The sequence below is a fragment of the Lissotriton vulgaris genome, chromosome 9 (assembly GCF_964263255.1).
Source record: "Lissotriton vulgaris chromosome 9, aLisVul1.2, whole genome shotgun sequence".
NCBI classification, from domain to species: Eukaryota; Metazoa; Chordata; class Amphibia; order Caudata; family Salamandridae; genus Lissotriton; species Lissotriton vulgaris.
This window is the reverse complement of record NC_141697.1, coordinates 815,859,560-815,876,758: the sequence shown is the minus strand read 5'-3', so window position 1 is coordinate 815,876,758 and position 17,199 is coordinate 815,859,560. Positions and strand designations below refer to the sequence as shown.

The window sequence follows — 17,199 nt, the reverse complement described above, 5'->3', positions numbered from 1 at the left end:
TCAAATTGTCAGAAATCAAAATAGACCGAAGCGACAACGTAACCTTTTGCACTGCGGATGTGAGCAGTTTGTACACCTCCATTCCACACAAAGGTGGAATAGAAGCCATTGAGAAAACCTTAGCACACAGCAACATCCCTGAAGCCATGAAAGTTTTTCTGATGGAGCTTATGATTTACACGCTTTATCATAGTTATTTTTGTCACAACAACCACTGGTTCCAACAATCATCTGGGATGTCCATGGGAAATTGCGCAGCTCCAGCGTATGCCAACATCTATATGTCTAATTTCGAACAGCAGTACATATATGACAATCCATCTTGGACCGAAAACTTGTTGATGTACGTCAGGTACATCGATGACCTATTCTTCATGTGGAAAGGCACCAAAACCACGTTGGAAGATGAACTCAACAACCTAAATACAAAAGACCACAGGATACAAATGACATGGAACATCGATGACAACCAAATCAATTTTCTGGACGTTCTAATCACTAGATCTGATACCGGCTTAAACACAGACCTATATAGAAAGCCGACAGACCGCAATAATACGCTGCACTTCGCTAGCTTTCATCAACATTCGCTAAAACGTCACTTACCATACAGTCAAATGTTGCGAGTTAAACGCATCGTATCCAATCCGGATATTCTGGATCAACGGTTAGATGAAATGAGTTCAAGATTCACATCCAGAGGATACCCAAAGGAAATCACAGAGGAGGCCAAGACTAAAGTTTCCAGAATTCAACGCCAAACAGCCTTGAAAAAGACAACCAAAAAAGAAACCAACCGGATGGTAGTCGTCTCTAAATATTCAACAGTGAGTAGAAGATTTAAAAAAATTATCTTACAACATTGGAGAATTCTGGCATCTGAACCTGATTTTAAAGACATGTTCAAAGATCCTCCGATTTTTGCTTACAGCAGAGCTAACAACCTGAAGGAGATTCTGTCAAAAGAAACATCTATTTCACCTACCTACAAGGGCACCATACCGTGCCTTAACTGCAACAGTTGCAACAACATCATAAGGGGTCACAAAATCAACCACCCTATGAGAGGAACAGCGATTAACCTGAAAGTTAACGCAACGTGTGATTCGTCCAACCTAATTTACCTCCTAAAGTGCCCATGTGGCAAGACCTACATAGGTAAAACCGAGCGAAAAATCAAAATTAGATTAAACGAACACAAATCTAATATCCGGACAAAGCAAACCAAATCTAGTGTGGCGGCACTCTTTATGGAAAATCAACACACGGTGGCACAATTGAAATTTTTGGTCCTTGAGATGATTGAAAAAAAAGAAGGAAGAGACAACAACAAGTTCCTACTACAAAGGGAAACTTCATGGATTTACTATTTGCAATCGTATAAACCTTTTGGGCTCAATGATCGAATTGAGCTAAGTTGCTTCCTGTAAAGTACCCAGCCGGGTACATAATGGACACATTCATATTGTGCGAGTTTTCTGAGATGTCAATTGCACTTCCATTTCTATCTTTGTGTTTTAAGTTTATGCCAATGTAATTGATTTCCATTTTATTGTCATTTTACCATTTTTGTTCATTTACATGTTCACTATTTTGTCAACACTCGTCACTTGTTTGTTGCACCACTTCGTTTGCACAGCGTCAGCTACTTGTTTTGTATGTCCATGTTATCTTTCTACTCTACACCGTTCCTGTAACATATCCGCTCCAACATGGCCCCCACAGCCAATAGTATTGAGTCCTTTGTTAATTTCCATGGTGGTTGATCCCGCGTTACTTTCAAGTCCATCTATCCTACTCGCGAGCTGTCACTTCAGCCCGGCGAGCCCGAGTTGCAGCAACAACTAGGAGACTTCTTCTGTCCCCATCTAAAAATCACATATCGGTAAGCACTTTAACGGAAACCCGTCAGCCAACCTTTGTTTAGAACTGCACTCGCGTTCCGAGTGACTATTTAACCGCCCTTTTCATTTTTCCTTCTAGCACCGCATTACAGCTCCACCCACACGTGAGCTTGCATTTTGTTACCCCAGTCTTTCCGCAACGTATTCACTCCCCTGCTAGGTGTATTAATATCATTTTGACACATCCCTCTGTCTTTCGGTTGGGTTAACCTCGCTATATTTTCTGGTCTATACTACTTTCTTATAGTCTCTTTACATCTGATTACACAAACCTTCGTTTTGTGTTTGAAATGCACATGTTCGGTTTTACTTTTTGGGAATTGCTCTTCTTGAATTGTTATCTGGATAATACCACAACGATGCCAATATAGATCTGTAGCGGGCTGGGGAAGGATAGGCAATACACTGATTCGAGTTGTTCTGGGTTTTATTTTACTATACAAAGTATCATAGCTTTTCTTCCTGATAGTCCGTGAAAGTCGGGGAGAACGGCTCCGTGCTGCTTTTCTGCTGCCTGACTCGGGGGAGGTTTGTTTGCGTCCCCGGTCGGTTGTCCGTCGCGGGAGGTCTCCGTCGACTTCCGTGGTGCTCGAGGGGTACCGGGAAGAGAAAGGCAAGAAAACGGAGTATCAGTACTCGTTCTACTTTGCTGACATAGGGAAGGGAGTGAGGGACCCAACACGCGTGATGCACACTGTAGTTAAGCTGCCGAGGTGAAAGGGGGTTGTGCTCGGGGTAGGGAAAACACACCAAGGAGTTGGGGATCCCGGGTTCAGTCCGACGCTGCAAACTTACGAGTGACCCAACCCCTCAACTTGTCACGCACCTGGTTAAGCCATACACCTCCCCCGGGTGTATGGCTGGGCGGCTCGTGGTGTCGGTGGCCTCCTGGCGTCTCCTTTTCAGCGTCCTTGGCTCCGTCCCTCTGTGGACTCTCCTCGGACCCGGTCTTCCTCCGGACTGCAGGGGTTTCTTCGACTTTCCTCTCGCTCCCTTCTTGCTCCGCATACAAGTCTCCACTCGACTCCGCTCCGCTTCCGTCCTCCTCCGCGTCTCCTTCGTCGTCCTGGGTGAACAAGCACACCCTTGATTCGTCCAGACCGGCATATGAGGTTTCCGTGTCCTGACGAGGCTCCTCCCACTCCGAAACCCATTCTGAATTAAAGGGCCAGTGCGTGGATTGCGTGTCTACCTCCGTTTCAACGTTCTGTGGAGAGGGAGAGGTAGTGTTTATCATTTGTCTATTCGTATATTCATTACAGACATTGCTTCTTGTTGACCCCGCTGTGTTACACACCTCCCCCTCCGGACACTCACGATCGGGGAGTGGATGACGGGATAAGAAGTCCGCCCCAATATTGTCACAGCCTTTTCGGTGATGGATGGAAAAGGAGTATGGTTGCAGTGAGAGGAACCACCGCAAAACCCTCGCATTATTGGCTTTATTGCGTGCCATCCATAGTAAGGGAGCGTGGTCTGTAAACAGTTCAAACCTCCGGCCTTCCAGGTAATATGCCAGTTTATCAATGGCCCATTTAATTGCCAGGCACTCCTTCTCGACGGTTGCATATTTTAATTCACGAGGAAACAATTTTCGGCTGACATATAAAATTGGGTGATCCAGACCATCTTGCCCGGTCTGGGAGAGCACTGCCCCAATCCCATAGTCCGAAGCATCAGTGTGCAATGAGAACGGACGAGTGAAATCAGGGGAAGCCAAAACAGGTGTAGATGTAATCACCGACTTCAGAACTCTAAATGCCTCCTGCATCGGCACGGTGGGATGTACTGGTGAAGATGCTCGCCCTGCGTTTCTCAGTGCGTCAGTTAGGGGGGCGGCAATGTCCGCAAACTGTGGGATAAAGCGTCTGTAGTAGCCCACCAGGCCCAAAAAGGAACGCAATTCCCGTCTTGTGGATGGGAATGGGGTATCAGCAATGGCCCTAACCTTCTCGATTTGAGGTTCAATCAAGCCATGTCCCAATACATACCCGAGGTATTTAACTTTGTGAAAAGCTAGTTTGCACTTCTTAGCGTTGACAGTGAGGCCAGCCTCCCGAAGCGCCTTTAACACCACCGACAGGTGTCGTAGATGAGACTGCCAATCCGGACTGTAAATGACAATGTCATCCAGATACGCTGACGTAAAATCCGACAAACCTGCGAGAACGGAGTTCATGAGGCGCTGAAAGGTGGCAGGCGCCCCGTGAAGGCCAAAAGGAAGGACCGTGAACTCGAAATGACCCTGCTCCGTAGAGAACGCCGTTTTTTTGATGTCTTCAGGACGTAGAGGCACCTGCCAATACCCTTTTGTCAAGTCCAGGGTGGAGATGTATTTGGCCTGACCCAGGCGCTCAATTAACTCGTCCACTCTAGGGATGGGATACGCGTCGAAGAGTGAAATGTCATTAAGTGCGCGAAAGTCCATGCAAAACCTTCGGCTGCCATCTGGTTTAGGGACCATTACAATGGGGCTGGACCAATCGCTTTTCGATGGCCGAATCACCCCCAATCGCAGCATTTCCTCAACTTCAGCCTTAATCGCTGCTCTTCTGGCTTCGGGGACCCTGTAAGGTTTAACCCTAACCTTTTTGTTGGGTGGGGTATCAATGCAATGTTCCGCTAGTGAGGTCCTTCCGGGTTTGTTGGAAAAAACATCCCCATACATCTCCAAAGTTCCCCTCAATTCTTCCTGTTGGCGGGCCTTGAGTTCCTCATTATGAACAAGCATGTCAATAGTAGAACCCTCACCCCCTGGTGTCTCTGTCACATGGATGTCCACAGGAGGAGGACCTAACCACTTTTTCAGCAGATTTATGTGATAAGATTGCCGCTTTCGTGGTGTCACCTGCAATTGATAACTAGTACTGCCAATGACCCCGACCACCTGAAACGGGCCCGTCCACTCTGCCTTGAATTTGTGGGATGATGTTGGGAGCAGCACCAAAGCCCAATCCCCTATTTCAAGGCGTCTCCATTTTTTCCCTTTGTTGTAACTAGTTTGTTGTCTGTGCTGACTAAGCTCCAGATGGTCCAACGCCAATTCCCTTAATTTAGCCAGTTTAGCCTTTAGGTCCCTGGCGTAGTCAAGAGTAGCTTTAGCCTCCTCTTCTTGTTCACTAACCCAGGCATCCCGAGTCATCTCTAGTAACGACCGAGGTTGTCGGCCATAGAGCATTTCAAAGGCTGACACTCCTAGACTACTTTGTCTCTGCGCCCTAATGGCGTAAAGTGCCAAAGGCAACATCCGGTCCCAGTCCTCCCCACTAACCTCCATCATCTTACGAAGGGTGGATTTTATGGTCCTGTTGTAGCGTTCCACCAGTCCGTCCGTTTGAGGATGGTAGACTGAGGTACGGATCTGGTGGACGTTCAGGGTGGCACAAATCTCCTTCATTAACTTCGACACAAAGGGCGTGCCCTGGTCGGTCAAAATCTCCTTCGGAAACCCAACCCGACTAAACAGCTCAATCATTTTGTCTCCGACCTGTCTGGAAGTGGCCACAGACAATGGGAAGGCCTCGGGGAAGCGTGTGGCATAGTCAACAACAACTAAAATGTGTTGGAACCCCTTTTTAGTTTTAGGCAGTGGACCGATAAGGTCCATGCCAACCCTTTCAAAAGGTTTGCCAATGACAGGTAAAGGTTGCAAAGGAACTGCCTGTGGTCTAACCATATTCTTCATTTGGCAAATTTCACAGGACTTGCAGTAAGCTTCGGTATCTTTATAAATACCGGGCCAAAAAAATTGCCTGAGGATGTTTTGGGTGGTTTTCTCGGCGCCTGAGTGTCCAGCTATGAGATGGCTGTGGGCGAAAAAAAGGACCTGCTCTCTGAAGGAGACCGGCACCAATAGTTGTGCCGGCTGGCCCTCTCCACTTATGCGATACAACAGGTCATTCTCGATTATGAACCCTGGAAACATTTTCGAGTTTTCCTTTCTCTGATGTGCTTGTTCCCATGCGTTGAGCAGCGTGGGATCACTGATTTGTGCGAATTTAAAGCTTCTATCCATAACCCAAGGATCTTGTGTCAGGAGCGAATTCACTGTTGGTGGACGTGACCCTGATGAACCAAAACCCCTAGCGCCTCTCTCTGTGTCGTCCAGCTGGTGGAGCACCTCCAGCCTGGTTTCTGCTATGCGCTCACAAAGTAATTGTGCCACTCTATCTCCTTTTCTTACTTGGAAGGGTTCTGTACCAAAATTAAATAGTAGGATGCCAACGTTACCTCTATAATCTTCGTCAATCACACCCGCCCCTACATCAATAAAATGTTTCGCTGCAAGGCCTGATCGTGGAGCAATTCTCCCATAGCACCCTGTAGGGACTGCAACTTGTAGGTCTGTTTTGACCAGTGACTTCCCTTTTGCAGGAACCACATAATCATATGCACTGTGAAGGTCATAACCCGCTGCTCTTGCCGAACCTTTAGTGGGGGACATTGCGTTATTGGACAACTTCACAACTTGGAGGCTAAGTCTAGGCGGACGTTCCATAATGGTATTACCCCCCCCCTTTGTGTGGCACACTGTTTTCAGTTTATCCTTAAACATGTTCAAGAAACTAGGGTTATCGGTCCCAATTATTATATCCTCGGGGAGGTTGGACATTACTCCTACTCTTACAGTTTGTGGAGGCGCCCCAATCTGTTCAAGCACAATGTCAGCAATGGGGTATGGCCGGATATCCCCATGAACACATTTAATGTTTACTATCCCCTGGGGAACATATTGTCCTGTCCTGACATAGGGGGATTGTACTACCGACTGTCGGCAACCGGAATCCAACAAAGCTGATAATGAGTGACCATTGACGTTTACACTTACTCTAAAAGAGCCGCCCATCTCTGCTGAAAAGAGTACCGCCCTGGGGAGGTACCCTACCTCCATTGGCTCCTCCTCATTCCTTTTCTTGGGGCACATCCGTGCAATGTGTCCCCATTGACCACAGTCGAAGCATTGTGGCCCTGGGTTGGTCATGTTCTCAGTCCTCCATGTACGGGGACGAGTGGTCTCTTTTCCCCTTGCCGCCGGCTTCTCCAGTCGTCCAACTCCTTTCTTCTCCATTTCAAAGGGAAAATTTTTAGGTTGAGCCCGGGTAAAGGATGAGGCCATCTCCACTGCTTGTGTGGTTGTTAGATCGTTATGTTGGCGAAGCCACTTTTGAGTAGCGTATGGGAGGGCCTCAAGAAACTGTTCTAAGTAGATTCGATCAAGTATTTCTTCTTTCGTGCTGGTAGTGGGGGTTAGCCATTTATCTGCCGCCATTTTTAATCTCACGAATAGAGTTTTGGGATTTTCCCCCACTGCACCTCTCTCTTTTCTGAATTTTAGGCGATATGCCTCGGGGTCTAATCCTAAATGATCTAGGATTATTTTTTTAATTTCGACATAGGTGGTGTCTCCTCTTGGATTTGCTACTTGGTACGCCGCCTGGGCCTCTCCCCCTAAGAGCGGTGCCAAGAAGAACGGCCATTTTGCCACTGGCCAACCACAGGCCCTTGCTGCCCTCTCGAAATTTAACAAGAAAGCGTCGGGGTCTTCTCCTTGTCTATATTTTTGCAGAGACACGGCCGGTGCGCCATGGGTTAGAGTTCTCTCTGTGTTTCCACTCCTCTGTACTGGGTCTACCCATGGTTGTTTTTCTTCAATAGCTTTCTTTAGTATCTCTCTGTCGGCTTGTGCGGATACCAGGTGTTGTTCTAGCACCCACTCAATTCGCCCTTGACCCTTGACTAACTGATCTACAACGGTCTCCATCTTGATTCCGCAGATGGTGCCTATGCCCGCATTCTCCACCACTGTAGCGGGCTGGGGAAGGATAGGCAATACACTGATTCGAGTTGTTCTGGGTTTTATTTTACTATACAAAGTATCATAGCTTTTCTTCCTGATAGTCCGTGAAAGTCGGGGAGAACGGCTCCGTGCTGCTTTTCTGCTGCCTGACTCGGGGGAGGTTTGTTTGCGTCCCCGGTCGGTTGTCCGTCGCGGGAGGTCTCCGTCGACTTCCGTGGTGCTCGAGGGGTACCGGGAAGAGAAAGGCAAGAAAACGGAGTATCAGTACTCGTTCTACTTTGCTGACATAGGGAAGGGAGTGAGGGACCCAACACGCGTGATGCACACTGTAGTTAAGCTGCCGAGGTGAAAGGGGGTTGTGCTCGGGGTAGGGAAAACACACCAAGGAGTTGGGGATCCCGGGTTCAGTCCGACGCTGCAAACTTACGAGTGACCCAACCCCTCAACTTGTCACGCACCTGGTTAAGCCATACACCTCCCCCGGGTGTATGGCTGGGCGGCTCGTGGTGTCGGTGGCCTCCTGGCGTCTCCTTTTCAGCGTCCTTGGCTCCGTCCCTCTGTGGACTCTCCTCGGACCCGGTCTTCCTCCGGACTGCAGGGGTTTCTTCGACTTTCCTCTCGCTCCCTTCTTGCTCCGCATACAAGTCTCCACTCGACTCCGCTCCGCTTCCGTCCTCCTCCGCGTCTCCTTCGTCGTCCTGGGTGAACAAGCACACCCTTGATTCGTCCAGACCGGCATATGAGGTTTCCGTGTCCTGACGAGGCTCCTCCCACTCCGAAACCCATTCTGAATTAAAGGGCCAGTGCGTGGATTGCGTGTCTACCTCCGTTTCAACATTCTGTGGAGAGGGAGAGGTAGTGTTTATCATTTGTCTATTCGTATATTCATTACAGACATTGCTTCTTGTTGACCCCGCTGTGTTACAAGATCGTTCTTATTTTTGCAGTGCTCCTTGAGAAAGGGTTTTGGACCCGAAATGCATCGGAGCGATGATGATTTTGTGATAAACACCATTAATTGGATGAAAATAATTCAATGATGAACTTATGAAATACGAAATAACTCTAATCGAATAAATTTACAAAACCATATGGAGTCAACTCATTTTTGAACCAGAGGGAGTGCCCAATTACTGGGATGTGCGCATTTCCAATGTTCACACGCTTTTAAAGTTTATTATAGGATTCTCACTAACACAAATAGATATCTCCTAGCCAGAGATATACACAATGCCCACAATACTTTTAAATAGAAACAGGTAAGTAGCTCGTAATACACAGTGGTCACCAGGGAAGACCAAACCATATACTACAATAGTGGTATGTGAACCACGATTCCAGTCAAGACTATACCCAGAAGATGTAGAAGTGTTGGGGGCTCATGGGACCACCCAAGGTAAGTAATCAGGAGCCCCACGGACGCCATGTGCAGAGTGGAAACACAACTGCGGGACCAATCAAAGTCAATTGGTGTGTCGCGGTTGCAATTTTTCTTCCCTGTGGACCCTGAAGAAACCCCTTGGAAGGCATAAGGTTGGAGAGTCACCCCACCCATGGATACCCTAGGAACCAGGATACCTACACCAGGGAAGCCAGATGCATAGGTGTGAAGTGGTGTCGGAAACTGCCATCGAACCCAATGGAGGACTTCAGGAAGATGCCACTTCGGGGGATGGTGAAAGTGTCCAGTGGAAACCAAAGGTAGATTCAAGTTGAGAAGTTCCTTGTGAATAAACGTATGTTGGCTGAGAAGTACCTGCAAGCAAATGGGACAGAGTCTATGCCACTTAGGACTGACCAGGAGGCATAGAAGACAAATGCCCACCAATGTAGGGTGCTGCAGGAGAGTTAATGATGACCTTGGGGCTACAGCTGTGAAGACCAGTTGATGGTGTGGAAGACTAGGAACCGTTTACGAGCTGTCCCACGTCAGATGTTGAGAGTTGATGGGTCGGTGTCTGTCAGGAGCACATACAAGCGGCAAGCCTTGACAACTACACCTTCTTCGCTTTCCATGTTGTTTGCAGTGTCAGGACCAGCAAGGTTATGGTGTCTCACCACCAGCAGGGGAGTCAGGGCAGGTCCGAGCAAACAGGGGAGACCAAAGAATTCAAAGATGACCCTCAAGAGGACCCACAAGCCGGAGGCACTGGAGTCGCAAGAGGACATCGAGCAGCTCACCAAAGATGCAGGCCCACAGTGCAAGTGATTTGGTGAGCACAAAGATCTTGGTCACTTGAGATACTTGGGGCTATTTGGAGCCTGAAGATCTCAGTGGAAGGAAGCCAACAAGCTTTTGCAACTGCAAGTCAACGCGATGCCCAGGGGTCGGTTACTGCGGCTCCGACAAGGGATATTGGCCTCAAACTTGGTAAGAGGCCAGGACAGTCCTCAAGGGATGTGAAGAAGCACCACCTGTGTTGCTGAGCATTTTGGAGCTTGTGGAAGCCCTGGATCAGCAGACCGGTCAGCTTAGTTGCAGTGCCTGCAGATGCAGGAAAGTGACTCCTTCACTTCAAGGGAGATTCCTTACATTGTCTTGGAGTCCAACAGGGCTTGGAAGGTTCCTGTATGATGCACAGGCACAGACATTGCAGCAGAAGAGCAAGGGGACGAGGTTAGGAGAAGCTGCAGTCTTCCCAGTTGCAGCCTTGATGCCCAGAACGAAGTCTAGCAAAGTCCAGAGTGCCCAGACTGTTGAAGAAGTGGTGTCTTGAATTGAATCTTGTCTCACGATGAACCTAGGGACCCACCCTCAGGTAAGTCCTCAAGTACCCTAAGGAAAGGGTTGGTATGATTCAGGGTTCTCGCCGAGGGTAGGGGTCAGACAGTGGGGAGGATACTCCGATGTCCTTTGTCCAGTTTCGCGCCAGAGCGAGAGCCAACGGCTACCTGAGCTGGTTTGAACTTAACTATGCAAGGAGGGTACCAAATGTGCCCTTCAAGCAGACAGTGATGCTAGCAAATGCTCCCAATACACTTAACCCTGTCTGGGAGGTGATCACACCTCCCTGTGACAGGATACCTATTGTTCTGCCTTTCCCTGCTCGAGCTTAGGTCAGAAGCAGGAGGGCAAAATCGTGTCTCTGGTCGGCAGCAACCATGTTGTGCTGTCTGTGTCTAGAAGACTGGTTCTAGAAGACTGGTACCGGGAGCACAGAGGGCCTCCCGGAGGAGCTTTACAGTACATGGAATCATACCTCCCACACAGTTAACGGTGTGGGGGTATGATTCCAACGTGTTTTATACCAAACATGATAGGGTACGTTACAGCCATTTTCAAGATGGTCATAGAGTAATGACGCGGTGCCCCTCTATATGTTATATGGCTTTCTCACTTACAACCCGGGAGAATGGACTCGGTAGACTGTAGGGGTGTCTTGCTCTTGCAGGGGCACCCTCACACTCAGAACCGAGCACCCTGCATTCAGTACTGAAAGGCCTGCCCTAGGGGTGACTTACAGGTTTTAAGGGCAGTGACCTTGGATATAGGGAAATCCATATCTTTCATAAGTGGTGCTTGCACCAGCTTACACAGGCTGCAATGGTAGACCTGTAGTTACAAATTGATTGGTCTTCCATAGGTGACTTAATACATGCTTCAGCCCATGGGGGACCCCTGATTTTCAAATATCCCTCCTTTCAACGCATTTTTTTCCCCGCAGGAAATTACAACACTGTTGTTACAACGACTGTGTTGTAACAATGCATACCATTACCTCGCAAGTCGTAACAACAACTTACTCTGGGGAGGAGGCTGGATGTTGTAATAGTATAATTTACTATTCCAGCTCCCGTATGTGCAACAGTAGGGAAGGTGTTGGATTTTAAATCCAAAACCTTCTTACCACTCCGCAAATTGTTGTTCTAACTTGCAGAGTAATGGTATGCGTTGTTACAACGCTGTCGTTGTAATGACTGTGTGGTAATTTCCGGCCGGGAAAATGTTTTGTGATAAACAAGGTTTACCCTGGTGTACCTATGCCCTGGGTAACATAGTACCGTATATTAGGGACTGATAAGTGTATACCAGTGTACAATCTGGGATATACCCAAGTACTTACCATACCACTTTAGGAGAGAAAGCACAGAGACCGAGACCCTGATTATCAGGACTCCAGTCGGAAACAGATTTACATCAAGCAAAAAAGTGGGGGTATCCATAAAAGCAGATCCTACTTTCCTACAGGGGCCATCTTGGAATGGAATAAGATTCCCATTCAAAGATGGCCTGCAATGGCTTTTTTGAATTTACAGATCTAAAATGGCAGATGCCCATGTTGGAATGGTAAATTACAAATCAAAAAGGTGTTAACCACCAGTGGATTCAGGCATTGACAAAGCCCCTAGGCCACCACTTGCCTTTTAATGGTGAGGCCTGTTGGCTTTGCCAGTGCTTGTTTTTCTTTCCCCTTTACACTGTTTTCTGCTCAGGGAGGGGAGGTGGTTGGGGTGTCGGGAGGGAATGAGTGTTTGGACTGGCGAATAAATAAACGGTACCATGTCAATGATGAACTCGAAATGATTTATGTGCTGGATTCCTTTTTATAATTTCAACTCTTAATTCTGGAGTTCAAATAAGCAGCTTTTCATTATAAATCGGACAGCTCTTACAGAAGGGGCAGAACAAATATGCAAAGGTTTCGACTTCAAATGTGGGGACTTAGGGCCCGATGTAGGTAGGGCTTTACCGATCGGTATCGGCCGAAAATACCGATTTTTGGCCCTTACCGATCGGTAAACAGCCATCGAGATGTAGGGGACCAAAAACAGAACGAATCGGACAGAAAACCGAATCGGAATGTGTACCGAATGTGAAAGAATCCGATACGTACATACCGAAAATCGGATATGTAACGAATCGGAAAAACACCGATTCGGTTACAAAGACCGAATCGGTCCATGTACCGAATCGTTAGTGACACCGAATCGGAAAATCACCGATTCGGTCCCACTACCGATTCGTTAGCGACACCGAATCGGAAAATCACCGATTCGGTCCCACTACCGAATCGTTAGTGACACCGAATCGGAAAATCACCGATTCGGTCCCACTACCGAATCGTTAGTGACACCGAATCGGAAAATCACCGATTCGGTCCCACTACCGATTCGTTAGCGACACCGAATCGGAAAATCACCGATTCGGTCCATGTACCGATTCGGAAAAAATACCGATTCGGACATGATCCGATTCGGAAAACATGCCGATTCGTATAAATCTCCGATCGGGAAATTCCCCGATTCCGACAGTTGGGGAGATGTAGGGAGGCACAGAAACACCGAAATCGGCTCAAAATCGGTAGAATTCACTCGGTATTTACCATGGATTGCAATCAGGTGGTAACCAACTCCAACCCATATAAACAGTCCCAAAATGCATTGCAACTTGCAGGATGGCAGCTTTCTATGTCATTGCGAGGCGGCTACGGCTACAGCAGGAAGGACTGAGGGAATGGCTAAGAAATGAACAGGTCTACAGACAGAGGATAACCCTGTTCATGCTCACTGAGGCTGAGATCCTACAGAGATACAGGCTGGACTCTGACACCATACTTGAGCTCATCAGGGACCTTAAGCCATACTTGGACCACCACACCCCAAGGGCACACGCCATCCCTGCGCACGTCCAGGTGCTATGCAGCCTACACCTGGTAGCGTCTGGCAGCTATCAAAGTGGAGTAGCAGCAGCAGGAGGGGTGAGCCAGAGCAGCCTGTCAAGGTTCTTCCACATATTCCTTGACGCCATGATAGACAGGATGGACCAATACATCTCATTCCCTGCAACCCACGCAGAACTGCTACAAACCAAAGCGGACTTCTACCAGATGGCACACTTTCCCCAAGTCATCGGTTGCATAGATGGCACGCATATTCCGATTTGCCCACCAGCGGACACCGAATACATATACCGCAATCGGAAATCGACACACACCATCAACGTGCAGGTGATCTGCAATGCCAAGTGCACCATCACAGACCTGGTAGCAAAATTTCCAGGGAGTACCCATGACTCCTATATATTCCAACAGAGCGGCATATATGCACGGCTGATGGCTGGCGATTTTGGAGAAGGATACCTCCTAGGTGAGCCACATCATCAGACCCCCATAACACATAGTAGGTAGGTGTAATACATGTATGCATGTGTCTAATGTGACCCCTTTCTCTTCCAGGCGACAGTGCATATGCCCTCCGCTCATTCATACTCACCCCCTACCTCAACCCCTCCACACCCAGCCAAAGGAGGTATAACCGGGCCCACATACGCACAAGGAATGTTGTTGAACGGACCTTTGGCATCTGGAAAAGTAGATTCAGATGCCTGCACAAGAGTGGAGGTGCAAGGCAGTATACCCCCATCACCTGCTGCAAGATCATAGCTGTATGTGCAATGTTACACAACCTTGCGGTCAAGAAGGGCACTGAGGTGGAGTTGTCTGACTACGAGGACTATGACGACGACGAAGCTGTGCCACTGACACAGCCAGCTGGGGTGTGTACGCCATGTGATGGCAGATACAGACGTGAGGAGATCACTGAGAACTATTTCTGACTGAGTACAGATGCAAAGACAGCTAAATGTTGCTTGGAAAATAAACTTTTTAATAGTGATGCACCACAGTTACATCACTGAAGTGCATAGAAAAATGGAGTCTGTCAAAACAAATAAAGTCCAGGGTTCTGGTATGATCATCCCCCCTTGCCAGCCTATTTTTTGGCCCGCTTTCCAGACCCACTGGGGTGTCCCTCGGCCCCCTCCGAATGGCCAGCAGCATCAGCGGAGCGCCTGGTGCTCCTCCTTGGCTCTGATGCAGCGCTGGCCGGGCTGCTGCGGCTGCTGCTGTCACCAGCATCACCCAGGTCCAGGGCAGGATTGGAGGCGGCGTTTGAAATTAACATGGCCTCCATGGCCGTGGTGATCCTGGCCATCCCCCTGGTCAGCTCAGCAGTATGCTGACTCTGCACCGACTCCTGATTTGCGCTACGATGGCACAGCTGTGCAGTCGCCGCTGCAAGGCGGGCCATGGCCCGGTTGAGCACCCGGGCATCCCTCCTGCGCGCAACCTCATGCTCCTCCTGCCTGGCAGAGGAGTGGGTGATGGCAGTGGTCAGCCTGCCCAACCCTGCTGCCACCTCCTTGTTGCTGTCCACAACAGCCTGGAACCCCTTCACCAACTCCCCCATCTGCAGGTTGTGCTGCAGGAGCTGGCGTTGGCAGGCCATGGTGGATCTGGCCTGTTGGCGCTGGATCTTGACCATCTGGCCCTCCAGGCCCAGGAACACACTGCCCTCCCGTGCTGGTGCAGCAGTGGTGGTGGTGGTGGTGGTGGTGGCACGGCGTCTGGCACTGCTGCCTCCGGCCTGCTGAGTGGGCTGGGGTGCCACTGGTGGTGGTGTGGTGCTGGCCGGTCCCGGAGCCCCTGCTCCCAGGACAGGTAGGACGGGTGGCAAGGCCACGGTTGTGGCAGGAGATGTTGTCGGCGGAATGGTCTGCCTTGTTGGGGAGTTGTATGGGGAAAATTGCAAGGGGGGTGAGCTGGGCAGTACTGGGGAGTGCACTGCCTGGAAATCAATCACCAGGACTCCCTCCATTCCAAGCCCTGGGGTGTCTCCTTCCTCATCCTCTTCCTCCTCCTCCTGGCCAGGCTGGCTGGTGCTCGGCCCTGCCACTGCAGTATGTGAAGTCGAAGCTCCCTCTGCTGCCACAGTGGTGCCGCCTGATGGTGCCCCTAGGTACAAAGAAGCATTTGTAAACTGAGTGCCGATGTATTACAGTCAGTACAATTATGGCATTCCACATGTCCTTGCATCTCCTTACACCGTGTCACACTGTTTCCTGTCTTGTGATTCTGCACTGACATATTTGGCTAACTCCTGCTGACTACATGTACCATGATGCTTGTCTCTTGTATGTTGGTGACAGTACAGTGCTGGTGTTTGCCTATGCATTGTGTATAATGGGGAGGTGTCTGGTAGGGTGTGTCATGATGCGCATGCTTCTTACCTGTAGCTGTGGCCATCGCAGTGCTGTCCAGGGTCCCGATCCCTACAATGCTCTCCCTCTCGATGGTGCTGGAGACAATTTCCTCCAGCTCGGTGAGGGGTGGCGCCGGGTTCTTGCCTCCTCCGGTGAGTCCTGCCTGCCTTTGGAGGTCGGCCAGCTTCCTCTTGGTGAGGCTGCGGAGGTCATAGAACCTTTTCTTAAGTTCCTCAATGGACCTGGGGGTGACTCCAGCAGCATTTACCTTCTGGGCGATGTCTGCCCACAATCGCCTCTTGGTGCTGTCTGGCACGTTGAGGGACAGCTTGCCAAAGAGCTGGCGGTGCACCCTCACCACCTCCTCAACCAGCACCTGTAGTTCTGTGGTGGTGAATTTGGGCTTCCTCTTTTGGGAGGACTTCTGGCTTCCTGCCTGATCTGCCATATTCTCTTGCTCCTGCTCAGTCTGCAACCTCCTTCTCCCACTGCTGCTAACTGTGTGTTGGGCTCAGGCAGGCTTTCCAGAAACTTCTAGAAACTTCTTAATTGGCTGCACCTGCCAGGGTTGCCACTCCCTGTTTGGGTGGGGGAGGGGGAGCCACCTCATTGGCTGAATCGCCTATTGCCGAGTCTGGTTTTACCGATTCGGTAAAATCCGAATCGGTAAAATCCGATTCGGTAAAATCCGATTCGGTAAAATCCGATTCGGTATTATCCGAATCGGTAAAAGCCGAATCGGGTCATGCAATGCATTCCTATGGGCTTTTTCGCCATGGGTCTATGATTGCCGAATCGGTTTTTACCGAATCGGCTTTTACCGATTCGGTATTCGCCGAATCGGAAATATCCGAATCGGTGGTAGCCGATTCGGTATTATCCGATTCGTTGTTGGCCGATTCGGTAATTTCCGATTCGGACCGAGCTGAATCGGAACGTACCGAATCTCATTACCGATGCCGACCGAATCGGTCTTCAGTCGGTATTTTTTTCCTACATCTCGTTTTCCGATTTCAGAATACCGATTCGGCCCGCCTCGGTATTTTGAAATCGGAAAATCCCGTTTACCTACATCGGGCCCTTAGAACCCGCAATCACCTACTCACACTTCTCATAAATTTAGACTTACAGACTTTAAGAAATAGTTGGCTGTAAGGATTTTCAGGCTGTGGTTTTCTGCGACATGGCTGAAATATATAGAAAAAAATCCACATAAAATAAAACACAAAACAATCTGACTTTATTTTTGTGGTAATTAGGACTCCCTGGACTGGAAACAGTATCCAAAACGAGGCCCCAAAACCCCACACAATATTTTAGAAGAGGCCTTCATACCTAGAAGATGAAGCATTCAGAACTGGAAACAGTACTTCTGAGGAAACCTCCATTACGAGGCACTAGACTGGAGGTGAGGCTTCCACAACCGCAGTCTAGTGCAAGATGAGATCCCTAGAACTGGACACAATAGTTGCCTAACCCTCCACAATCCCATCTTATATTTTTCAAGAACCTAAATC

General features: G+C 49.0%; 1 protein-coding gene across 1 annotated transcript; it reads right to left on the bottom strand.

Moving 5' to 3' along the window:
- Positions 1-2,676: 2,676 nt before the first annotated feature.
- LOC147692296 (uncharacterized) lies at positions 2,677-7,665 on the bottom strand. The gene is made up of 2 exons (XM_086936767.1): positions 6,733-7,665; positions 2,677-3,111 (listed from the first exon to the last, which is right to left on the bottom strand). The coding sequence occupies exons 1-2, from the start codon at positions 7,663-7,665 to the stop codon at positions 2,677-2,679; spliced, it is 1,368 nt and encodes a 455-aa protein (XP_086792893.1).
- Positions 7,666-17,199: the final 9,534 nt, after the last annotated feature.